The 12366-nt window shown below is 37.7% G+C and overlaps 1 protein-coding gene across 1 annotated transcript; it reads left to right on the forward strand.

Annotated features, from left to right (window-relative positions):
• The first annotated feature begins 6817 nt into the window (after positions 1-6817).
• On the forward strand, positions 6818-9223 carry LOC110713680 (NEP1-interacting protein-like 1). The gene is made up of 5 exons (XM_021892138.1): positions 6818-7208; positions 7669-7847; positions 8359-8442; positions 8557-8724; positions 8813-9223. Exons 1-5 carry the CDS (start codon positions 7055-7057, stop codon positions 8933-8935), a joined length of 708 nt encoding a protein of 235 aa, XP_021747830.1. The 5' UTR covers positions 6818-7054; the 3' UTR covers positions 8936-9223.
• The last annotated feature ends 3143 nt before the right edge of the window (positions 9224-12366 follow it).

Genomic DNA, 12366 nt, shown 5'->3' on the forward strand with positions numbered 1-12366 from the left:
CAGCATGCCGCCTGTTCCCCCCAAAGCTAAGAAAGAGATCCTGGATAAAGGACTCTTTAAAGTAGAGTCGAGGGTCGACTCTACTTCAGGGGTACGAGAGCAAGTACCCCTGCACTGCGTCCCGAGCTTCAAATGGCTCTACGACGAGTACTTTTTGGCCGCCTGTGGCCTCAGCAGTCGGTCCTCAAGAGGTAGTCGGCCTGTCGAATACTCTGCTGTTCCGTGCATTTTTGTTATAACTTTTATTAACTTTGCTGTTTGTTTTTGCAGCGGACGCTATGAGCAAAATTACCGCCTCCAAGACTGCGGCGGCCATGTTGCGGGCCTCCATCATGCAACAAGCTTCAACCGACTCCCCCAAGAAGGGGGCACCCTTGGTGGGCTTCGAACCTTTCACCCTCTTTTTGGAGTTGTGTTTATGCATATACTGACTTTTTTTTCTTCTTTTTTAGACGGGCGCTCCAAGAGCTTCTTCTTCCCAACAGCCGGACCCCAAGGCCCGGAGGACGACTGTTGCGAGCTCTCCTGGTTCTGCCAGGAAACATGCGGCGGCTGAGAAACAGCCGACCACTTCTTCTAAAACTCCAGCTGGGCCGCCTAAGAGTATGAAGTTGTCCTTGTAAATTTTTAGACTTGCTCCCTTTTTTACAAGGTCTAATCCGTTTGTTTATGCTTGATGCAGCCGGCCCTCAGGAGCCTGACTTGGTCGAGGTGGCCAAGTCTATGATCAAGGCCGTTCCTCCAGCTGAAAGGGAGGCGGTCAGGGGTGTCGGCACCCTTGACCTAGACGGGATTGCAGGGGTCCTTGCTGAGGTATACTTAGCTTATTTTTGAGTATTTGATTTCCAAGTCGCCTGTTTTCTTTTTGTTTGGAAACTGACGCCTGTTCCTTTTTACTTAGGCTTTGCTCCGAGTGAACGGCCTTCGCAAGCCGCTTGACCGGAAGAACAAAGAGGTAAAGGCTGCAAAAACTATGGCCGCCTCTGACTGTGATAAGGCAATGTTTCAAATTGCCCAAAATGAAGTTCTGACCATTGATATTCTTTATTATCAGGCGCAGGCTACCGCCGCTATCCGGGCTCAGTTAGAGGCGGCCCAGAAGAGGAATGGCAAGCTGGAGGCGACCATCAACAACCTCAAGGCCGAGCTGAGACCTCTTCGCCAAAAGATGTCCTCATACGAAGCCTTGGAGAAATCCTTGGCCAACGTAAAGGAACGCCTGGTGACCCAGAAGAAGAGTCTTACTCAGGAGCTCTCGGAAAAGGCCGAGCAAGAAAAGAAAGAGCTGGTCCGGGAGATGATGGAAGACTCTGCTCAAATCCAGCGCATGACTTGGGGCCGCCTCTTCCCCAATGCCGACTTTTCCTCATGGGAAAAAACGTACCGCCAGTGTTCTAACACATATAATCAAGAGATCCTGGCGGCTGTTGAGGAAGAGGCGTTGGAGGAAGCGTTGGAGGAGGAGGAGCCGGTAGTGGCGCTTGTGCCGCTTGGGGGTAATGCATCAAAGAATGATGCAACTGAAGCCGAGTCCAGCAAGAAGAGTGCTGACCAGGCGGCAGCTACTAATATTGAAGATCTGCCCCCTTCTTAAGCTTTATGTCTTCTTTCCACGGCCTGCGTGCCGTTTGTTTTGTATTTACCCGGCCAGGGGGCCGGGGCTTTGAATATTTTGCCGGTCTTTGATGACCGGCTTCTTTTTAATGAATTTTTTGTTTTGCTTCAAATTTGTTTAAGTATTGAATATTCTGATATCCAATTGTACATTATACCGACTGTTTACATGGCCAATAGTTGCAGACAGGTACGAATAGTTAGTCACGCCGCCTATGCCCCTGGACGACTGGTTGTCTGTTTCCAGGATAGACGATCAGTCGGCCATTTATCCAATCGGTATTCGAACCATTTTAAAGACTAGATATCTTTAGGCAGGCGGTCCTGTCATTTGTAAAATTTACCAAGTAGGAAAGTGGTTTGACCAAGTAAACATGATTGTTACCTAGTTGCCAAGTAACTGAGTAGTAGAGGTATCAAGCGGTTGGTACCGGTTGTTCCCCTTTATTCGCCAATGTTTGTTGGCTTTTAACTCAGGTTGTTAACCTAGCAGAAGTAGTGGTTGAGAGCCCCTGTTTGCTAAAAACAGGCGGACGACTCATACCTTTTAGGCTCCATACTAAGTTTGAGGGAGTGACTAAAGTAAACATAGGAGTTACTTAGTCTCCGTCACACTGTAGCTTGAGTAGTAAAGGCACCAGGCGGCGGAGGCCGGCTGAACCTTTTGATTCGCCAATGTTTGTTGGCTATTAACCCGAGTGGTTACCTAGTAGGAATAGGGGTTTGAGTGCCCCTGTTTGCCAAAAAACAGGCGGTCTACTCAAACCTTTTAGGTTCCATACTAAGTTTGAGGGAGTGACTATGAGTTAACGTTGGTGTTACTCAGTCGCCGTCACTCTTGCTTGAGAAGTAGAGGTACCAGGCGGCGGAGGCCGGCTAGACCCCTTGTTTCGCCAATGTTTGTTGGCTATTAACTCAAGAGGTACCCCCTGCATTTGTCCCAAGTAATACAGGCGGTCATCTGACTCAGATGTCAACTGCTACCACTGGTTTGGTTAGTGATAGAGTTATCCTTGTCTCAAAAACGGCTACGTGGTTGCCCTTGGGGACAGTCGTATAGGTGCCGTGTAATTAGTTTATAGAGCAATGTTCCACCCAAAAGGGAGCTGCTCTCTGCGACAAATTTCATCCGGAGGGATGCCGCCGGACGCCTGCTATGATGTTGGGACATGTCGTATTAGTTTTGAAGATTTGATCAGTTGGCTTGGCGCCTGGTCTGATCATTCGGCCTGTGGCTTTGGTTAGTTCTTGGTGAACGTAGGTGCTAAGTAAAAGGAGGGTAGCCGCCTGTTAGGCACAGGGTCGGCCAGGCCCTAATCTTTTTTAGCTAAGTATAAGGGGGGTGGCTGTGTGTTTGGAACCAGTCGGCCCTCTTCTATGGAGAGTAGCCGACTTTATGTCCAGACGGCATGCCCCTATTGTGAGTAAAATATTCAATGGAGAGTAGCCGACTGTAAAGGTACAGGCGGCATGCCCCTCTGAAAATAGAGTAAAACTCAATGGAGAGTAGCCAATTGTAAAGGTACAGGCGGCATGCCCCTCTGAAGATAGAGTAAAATACTCAATGGAGAGTAGCCGACTGTAAAGGTACAGACGGCGTGCCCCTCTTAAGTAAGAATTTAAACATGGAGAGTAGCCGACTATTTGTTAGTAGGCGTGCCCCTCTTAGTACAAAATTGAATATTAAGTGCAAACTTTTATTAAGTAGCCCTTGATTATTTATATCATTCAAAAGAAATATTTCTTAAGATTATCTACATTCCAAGTTCGAGGCAACGGTTGTCCGTTTGGTGTTTCCAGCCGGTAGGTACCGTCCCTGACCTCTTCACAGATTCGGTAGGGTCCTTCCCAGTTGGGAGTTAGTTTGCCAGACTCATTAGCCCTACCAACTGCTTCCATTTTTCTAAGTACAAAGTCCCCCACTTTGAGTCGACGCCTGTGTACTTTTTTGTTGTATGATCTAGTCATTCTCAGGCGGTAAATTTCATGGCGCAAGACAGCATTGCCCCTCCTTTCAGGAAGTGAGTCTAATGCCAGGCGCATGGCTTCCCAGTTTGCCTCTTCGTCATATAGCATTACTCGAAGAGTCGGCTCGTAGTGTTCTATTGGAAGAACAGCTTCCGCACCATAAGTTAGGAGGAATGTAGTTTCTCCAGTCGCCCCTTTTTCAGTCGTCCTAATGGCCCAGAAAACATGTGGTAATTCATCCGCCCATAGGCCGCCTGCTCGTTCAATCTTTTTCTTAAGACCGTCTGAGATGATTTTATTAAAGGCTTCTACCTGGCCGTTTGCTTGTGGACGGCCGACAGATGCAAAGTAGTGTGCAATTCCTTGGTCACCCAACCAACTTTTGAGAACATGCGTCTCAAATTGGGGACCATTATCAAAAACCATAGACATGGGAACCCCGAACCGAGTGATGACATTTTTCCAAATGAATGAAATTACATCCTTCGTCTTGATTCCCTTTACAGCCTCCGCCTCTACCCATTTAGTGAAGTAGTCGACGGCAACAAGTATGTACCTCCTTCCGCCTGTAGCAGGCGTATATGGACCCAGAATGTCCATGCCCCACTTAGCAAACGGTAGTGGGCTATGAATAGTAGTGAGGTCAGTAGCCGGACGGTGAATTAGTTTGCCAAACCTTTGGCACTTGTCACACTTTTTCACCATCACCATCGCATCTGCTTCTAAGGTAGGCCAAAAGTAGCCCTGCCGCCTTGCCCGTTGAGCAAGCGTCCTACCGCCTATATGGGAAGCACAGTAACCAGAGTGAAGATCGTCTAGAGAATCTCTCGTCCCTTTTCTGGAGTAACACACTTTAAGAAGGGTTGAAGGTACCCCCTTTTGTGAAGTTCTCCCTTTATTATTTCAAAACTGGTTGCTCGTTTTTTCAGTGCTGCCGCTTGTTGATGATCATCCGGCAGGGTACCATTTGTCAGATATGCCCTGATTGGATCCATCCAGGTTGAGCTTCTGTCTAGGATTGCAATAGGTTCTTCCTCAATGCTTCTCCTAACCATTACTTCCCAAAAAACAGTTCGAGGAGTATCACAGGAGGCGGATGATGCTAATTTTGAAAGTGCATCCGCCTGGTTTTTTTCTGATCTCGGCACTTGGATCAGATGGAAATCCTCAAGGGAGCCGACTGCTAGTCGGACCGCCTGTAAATACTTGATCATGGCCGGATGGGTTGCTTCGTATTCGCCATTGTACTGACTCACTATCAATTGTGAATCGGAACAGGCGTCTATTTTTCTTGCCCCTGCCGCCTTGCACATGCGGATTCCGGCTAGTAAAGCTTCATATTCTGCTTCATTGTTTGAGGCCTGAAAACTGAAGCGTAAAGCATACTCGTACCTGTCGCCCTCTGGCGACTGACATATGACGCCTGCTCCACAACCATTTGAAGTAGAGCTTCCGTCCACATATACCTTCCAGACTTGGTCTGGAACTTGAGAGTCAGGAGGACGAGTCAAATAAATAATTTCATACAAAATAAATCGAACTAAACAAAGCCTAATTACAAATGATAGTCTAAGTTTAACAACAAACTTTTATTTTATCCGAATGAATCACGAGAAATAAAAGCTACCAATGAAGGTGGGAGATTCAAGCATGTAACCTAAATACCTAATATATACATGCTCTCAGTTTGAACTACTAACTCAATACCTCATTAGGGATCGTTTGGTTTGCTAATATATGAAATCTTATTAGAGTGGTATGGATTCTAAATCTCTAACTAGTATGATGTTATTTCGTTTATTTGATGGAATTATCTAAACATTCATTAATGGAATAGATAGTGAAGTAATGAGATTCAAATGAGGTAGATGTAAAGTTAAAGTCCTCTTAATATGAGATTTCTACCTAAAAATTCTAACTAGATAAGAAAATGAATGAAATAGATTATACTCTCTCTATGTTTAAATTAATGAAAAGTTTTGACTTTTATGGAATTTTAGGAAAGATTAGTTGAATTTATTAAAATAATAAGTAGTGGGGTATAAGTTGAGGAGAGAGATGAGAGCAAGGGGTTTTGTGGAGAACAATAAAAGATACATAAAAAAAAAACGTTTTATTTATTTAATACTCCGTATAATCAGAAAAAAAATGTTTCATTTATTTAAATACTTAGAGATTAATTTCAACTAATTTCAAAAGATTTAGGGGTTGTTTGGCAATTGGCTTTTTAACTAGCTTTTGGCTTTTGGCTTTTAAGTTTGGTCAAACAGCCAAAAAATATGTTTGGTAGTTGACTTTTTTGTTGGCTTTTAAGCTAGCTTTTCCGCCAAAAGCCAAAAGTTAATAAGAGTAGTTTTTTTTTTATTATTGGCTTTTAGCTTGTTGGCCCACTTTATCACTAATAAACAACTAACAATCATTAATAATTTTACCAACAACTTTTGAAACACAGTCAGCTTACATACAATAACTTAAAAAGCCAACCCATACAGCTAATACTTCCAACTTGTCAAACAAGCCAACAGCCAACAACCAACCGCTGATTGCCAAACAACCCCTTAACCAAATAATCCCCGAGAGAGTAGGGTCAATTTAGTAGAGGTGCTTGTAACGTAGCCATCTATCTAAGTAGTTACCATATCTCAAGTCCAGACACATATATACTAGATCGGTGCTCCAAAATAGGTGCTATAACATCCAATCCAACAATCTCTATATATTTCAGCTAACCCAAATAAGACTCATAATTATTCATTTATACAATAATACAAATATATATTTGGGTTTTTCTAAGTTATACCCCTAAGGTATTCGAGTTTCTAAGGTGTACCCATGCCTTTTCAAGTTTCTAAGCTATGCCCTTCAGCTTCTTATCAATACTAAAATGTACCTTTATTAGTTGTTTAAAAGTTATTTGAGAGTGTGATTTCGTGGCACCATTTTTCATTATTAGGGTTGCGATGACTAAGATTTCTTTCTCCTATCATTTCCTTACCTTTTTATCATCTTTCTATTAAATTTATAGTTAACTCTAGGTGACGTGGAAGTCTTAAGGAGGGTACCATTCAGTAATGGTAGTGAGTTGAGGGGCACAACTTAGAAACTTGAAAAAGCTTGGGTACACCTTAGAAACTCGTATACCTTAGGGGTATAGCTTAGAAAAACCCTATATATTTTATTTATTTATAATAGAATAATTCATCCCAAATCCCTATTTCTTTGAACGTTTCTCTTTCTATTTCTTTTCTCGTGTCAATGAAAGCGATACCCTCATAAATTCCCAGGCTAATAGATTTCAATTTTGAGAGAGGCTATAAATTCGAGTTGGTGGACGTAGGTTTCCCTTAGCTACTAAGATTTCTGATTTTTCCTCTTCATTTCTTCTTTATAAATCCCTAAATTTAATTATTATTATAAACCCTTATCGATCGATTAGTGTTTAGTAAATAACTGTTTCTCGGGAATCTTTAAAATGGAATTTTACTCTTACCCATCTCAACAAATGGCTTCATCTTCTTCAATTTTATGTAATTTGGGCGAAAAAATTCGTGGAACCCTAAGTTTTGCTGTCTCTGTGACTCTTGGAAGTCTTTTCTCTGCCTTCTTCACATTCTGTTTTGCTTTAGGTTTGATTTTTCTCTCAATTTTGCCATTTTTTGTTTGATTTTATTGTTGTTTTGTTCATAATTTGATGTGGGTTTTGCGTTAATTTTCTTTTTGTTGTTAATTTGATTGTTGGGTATCTCATTTTTATCTGTATTAGATACTGTATTTTAATTGATCTGGTATTTATGCCTTTGTTTGGGGTTCTGGGAAATCTAGATATTTTTGTTCCATAATTATTTTTAAAATGAAATATTATTTTATGGTGTGATTTCATTAGATTTGACTTGATTTATTGTGTATTTTTGTCTGATCACTTTCAATTATGGTATTAGATGAAGTAGTCAAATTACGCGTTTTATTATTTTTTTCCTTTTTATTTTTGTATTGGATTTGGCAGGAAGATTTTAGTTAAGTAGTTAAATTTCTTGTAGAAGAAGATTAAAGGGAATTATGTGATTTATGTAATGGTTTATGATGCAGTTGGAACACTTTTGGGAGCCATGACTGGTGCTTTAATTGGCCAAGAGACAGAGAGTGGATTTGTAAGAGGAGCTGCCATTGGGGCTATCTCTGGTGCTGTTTTCTCAATCGAGGTTTTCGAATCGTCCGTTGTTCTTTGGCGATCGGATGAATCCGGCATTGGCTGCCTTCTTTACTTGGTATGAGAGGTTTATTTGCTGCTTAATTGATTTGGTTTCTGCTACTTTTTTGAATTTGTATGCATTATTATGATGACATAGTTAGCCTTATAATAACTAGTAGCAAAACAACAATAATTATTTTGTGTTATGAGATCAAAACAAGAACATTGTGCAATGGACTGTTACGGTATTGCATTCTTGTGCATATTTGGTTTTAAAAAAGTTAGGTTAGTGGTTTGGAGCAGAGTAATAGTGATAAATTCAATCAGTTTTTTTGGTTGGTGTTGGTTAATTTATTTTTTGTCACTTCAATTGTGTGATAACTTTTCTTGTGAAGCTTTTAACCACTAGTAGGTGGGCTGGGTAATTGCTATTCTAACATGGGTTTCATTAAAATGGCCGAGTTTGAATTTTGGACTTGTTTCCTTGTCTACACTTATAGCAAAGTGTTACAATGTTTCTTACAAACATCTTTGTTTAATGTTATGTATTTATGCTTTGTATGAATAATTTTCTATGGACTTTGCAGATTGATGTCATTGCGAGTCTTTTGAGTGGAAGGCTTGTTCGTGAACGAATTGGTCCTGCGATGCTGAGTGCAGTTCAGAGTCAGGTAATTATGCGGTTTTTTTGTGTTAGCAAGTTGTATAATACTGTGTATCCTTTTACAACGATGGTTTACTGATTTTGATGAGATCTAATTGTATTCATTTGCTATTTGCATTAGATGGGTGCTACGGAAACAAACTTTGAAGAAGTCACAAATATCTTTGACACGGGCTGCGTGAAGGGTTTACCAGGAGATTTAGTTGAGAAGATACCTAAGATCAATATTACAAACAAGAACAATAAAGATGCTTCAGGAGAAAGAGTTTCCTGTTCCGTTTGTCTTCAGGTACGGGCTTGTAATCTTTCTGATTAGATTAGATTCTTGGCTTCAATTGTAAAACAACGTTTACAAATTTCCTTTTAAATGTACTCAGGATTTCCAAATTGGCGAAACAGCTCGCAGTTTACCCGATTGTCATCACTTGTTTCACCTTCCTTGCATCGATAAGTGGTTGATGAGGCATGCTTCCTGCCCCTTGTGCCGAAGAGATCTGTAATGTATTCACTCGTGTCCAAATTTTGACCCCGTTAACTTATACACCGTATGATAATTCGTAGCTTTTTTTTTTTCCCTTTCTAATCTTTATATGTTGAGGTAGTGTTTTTTGTTCATTATTATTCTAAAACACCCTCAAATAGATTAGTTATTATAGCTTGTGCCTCCTTTGTTTATGGCGTTGTATTTGAATTAATGATCTTGTATAAAGCTCGAGAGTTGATCATGCTCTTTTTTTTTTTCCTTACACTGACCCAACCACTGACCTTGTGGTATTTCATTATTATTACTCATACGATTTTTTTAAAGTTTATTATTCTTATTGACTTGCACATGCTAAAATTTAACTCTGGCCCTATTGATTGCATAATTGTTAGAAAAAAAAACAACTTATGTGTCGAAATGACTTCCAATATAAAATAACTATGTAGTATTTTTTTTTTCATCAAGTATCTATCATCTATCTATACCATATACTAAAGTAATCACCAAATAAGACACTTACTTAGCACAGTTATGGTTTGTTTGATTTTTTTTTTTTTTGGGTATTTATGTGCTAAAATTTGTTATACGGAGTTTATTTAGATAAAATTCCTTATATCAAAAGATAATGTTTAATATTTAATTAATTTAAACTTAAAAATATCATTTGCCAATTTTGCTTGCAGGACCTAAATTAATTAATTCTAAAAGAAATTAATAATCTCATATTTAATTGGTTACTACTAAAATTTATAATGTTACATGATGCACTAACTCACTAAGAAATGCACGTTTTGTTAGTATTTTTTTTACAAAAAATATTTTTCATATTTATGTAATTAAAATTGTTATTATATTAGTTTTAAAATATTAGATAAAATTCCTAATCTTAAAAGATAATATTTTATATTTAATTAATTTAAACTTTAAAATTTCATTCGTCAATTTTGCTAACGTGACATTTGAACTATTTAATTGTAAAATAAATTAATAATCTCTTATTTAATTGGCTACAACTAAATTCATAATCCTACATGGCGCGCTAAGAAAATTAAAATCCTATGTGGCTCTCTAAAAACTCGGGGAAAAACTTCCCTTTATATATATAATATATATTAGATTAGATTAGATTTGTATAAAAAAAATTGAAATTACTTTAAAATATAAAAAAAATTATTTATGTAACATACAAGAAATTTAAGGATATACATTCAATAAATTTATATATTTATTTTTTAAAGTTACATACTCTAAGTCATTGTCAATGACCATTATTTATATGGCGGGATTTTGCCATAATGAGTGCATTTGCACAGGCCCTAAAATCGTAAATACATATGATCGTTAAACTAATTTATCCAAAACTCTTTTGAAAAGCTAAATAATACTTCCTCCGTTTTCTTTTACTTGCAACACACTATAAAAGGAAAGTTACTTTAGGAAAAACTATACTATTTTCGTTATTTAAAGCACATGACCCACTAAATTACACTCCTAACAGCCACTCATCCTATTTTAAAGTTTATTATATCATGTAAACCCCACCTTTTTTAATTACCACGCTAAATGGTGTGTTGCATCTAAAAGAAAACAGAGGAAGTACTTCCTCCGTTACTTTTTAGTTGAGACGATTTTTTAATTACGTTTGTCAATGCACATATTCAACTGTTAATATCTTTATTTATTGAAAAGAAAAAATTAAAAAAAAATGATATTTTGGAAATTTATATCGTGACGAATCTAACAAGACCCACCTGACTATATTTTTAATTACATATATATATCACAAAACACAGTCAAAGAGAAGTGTGTAAATAGTGTTAAAGTCAAAATGTGTTAACTTAAAAAACAGAGGTAGTAGTCAAGTATAATGGCTTTGTATTTTTCCTCTCAATGCGAGTAGCATATTGTGTTAATTACTTTCTCTGTACTTTTGACTTGTTTCTTTTATCATGCATGCAATGCAAAATTTTAACGATCAATAACTTTAATTTTCGACAAGTAAAAATTATAAAAGCTAAATATTATGATAGTACTTATTGAGACGAATTCAAAAAGATCCCACATAAATATAATTTTTCTTATATATTATTCACAAAAAACGATCAAAGGATATGTGGTGAATAGTGTAAAATCTAAAGCAGATCAAGTTAAAAAGAACGGAGGAAGTATATATTAAAATTAATGAAATATTAATGTGTACATAGTTGTTAAATTGTTTTAGTTTACATGTTTTTTTTTGTGCTCCAACCACTTCATCTTTTGGGTTAATTCGGATTTAGAGCTCACTTCTTGATGATTAGGTTTCACTCTCTTTCAATTGTATTAATTGATTCTTGCTATGGGAAAGTTTGTTCTAAATTTAGGAATATTCAGGGTTAATTGAAAAGTTGGATTATTTTGAATAAAAAATTGTAAAAAACCAAAAGTAGTGGAGAAAATTGAAGGAGAGACAAAATGGAATTAATATTGTTGGGTCCACTTGGTGAGAGAAATTAATTAAATATAATAAAAGTTTTCCGAATAAGGAAATGGAGCAAGTATTTAAAAACGGCCAGAAAAGGAAAATGAAGCAAGTATTTAAAAACGGAGGGAGTATTATGTAAATGTCACCTTACATTTTAAAGTACTTCCTCCGTCCCATAATATAGCTCTTATTTGTATTTTTTCACTGTATTTAAGAATTATAAGGAAAAAGTGGATGAAATACATTAATAATAGTGAAAAATATAATCATAGACAAAAGCTAGAGAGAGAAAGTAAAGAAAAAAAGTATACGACATGTGCAAAATCTAAGGGCAATTCAGGAAGTGCAATAAATAAATAAAGTTAAAAAAAGTGAGGATATAATAGTCTTTTCATACTATCCAAAAATAGAAATAGGAACAACATTTTGGATCTCCAAAATAGAAAAATAGGAACTATATTATGAGACTGAGGGAGTAGTAACAATAATTTGTGGTCGATTTTAACATCTTGTCATTATAGGGAAAATATTGATAGTCAATTCCTAGAGCTGTCAGTTTCTGACCCGAATTGTTAGACCCGATTGTATCGAACCGATCCGAAAAGGAACTGAACCGTTAAAATCCTGTTTTTTGGAAATCGAAAACCAACCTGACCCAATTTTTCTAACTCAACACTAAACTAAATTGTTACAACTCGAAACTAAAAACAACCCGAAGCAATTAGTTCTAAACCTGATAGTAACTTGACCCATTCTAAACCAAAAACCATTTAAACCTGGTGTAGGGAATAATTTCAAGTGTTAAACCCCTAGCTTGAACCCACTGTGATCATACACTAAAGTACGGTGGCGTCCAAAAGGGAAGAAGATAGAGTAAAAGAGTCGCCAATAAGTTTTAGGAATTTGTAAATCATTCACAGGGTGAAGGTTACACCCCTTAACGATCTAAGAGATCGTCAACTCCATAAGGTCTAGAACCAAAT

The sequence above is a fragment of the Chenopodium quinoa genome, unplaced genomic scaffold (assembly GCF_001683475.1).
Source record: "Chenopodium quinoa cultivar QQ74 unplaced genomic scaffold, ASM168347v1, whole genome shotgun sequence".
NCBI classification, from domain to species: Eukaryota; Viridiplantae; Streptophyta; class Magnoliopsida; order Caryophyllales; family Amaranthaceae; genus Chenopodium; species Chenopodium quinoa.

What these genes read in the sequence shown, in the direction of transcription:
- LOC110713680 (XM_021892138.1), top strand. Translation starts at nt 7,055, where the DNA reads ATGGAATTTTACTCTTACCCATCTCAACAAATGGCTTCATCTTCTTCA. An exon ending in CACATTCTGTTTTGCTTTAG is followed by an intron (nt 7,209 to 7,668) that starts GTTTGATTTTTC and finishes TTTATGATGCAG; the next exon opens with TTGGAACACTTTTGGGAGCC. An exon ending in TTGGCTGCCTTCTTTACTTG is followed by an intron (nt 7,848 to 8,358) that starts GTATGAGAGGTT and finishes TGGACTTTGCAG; the next exon opens with ATTGATGTCATTGCGAGTCT.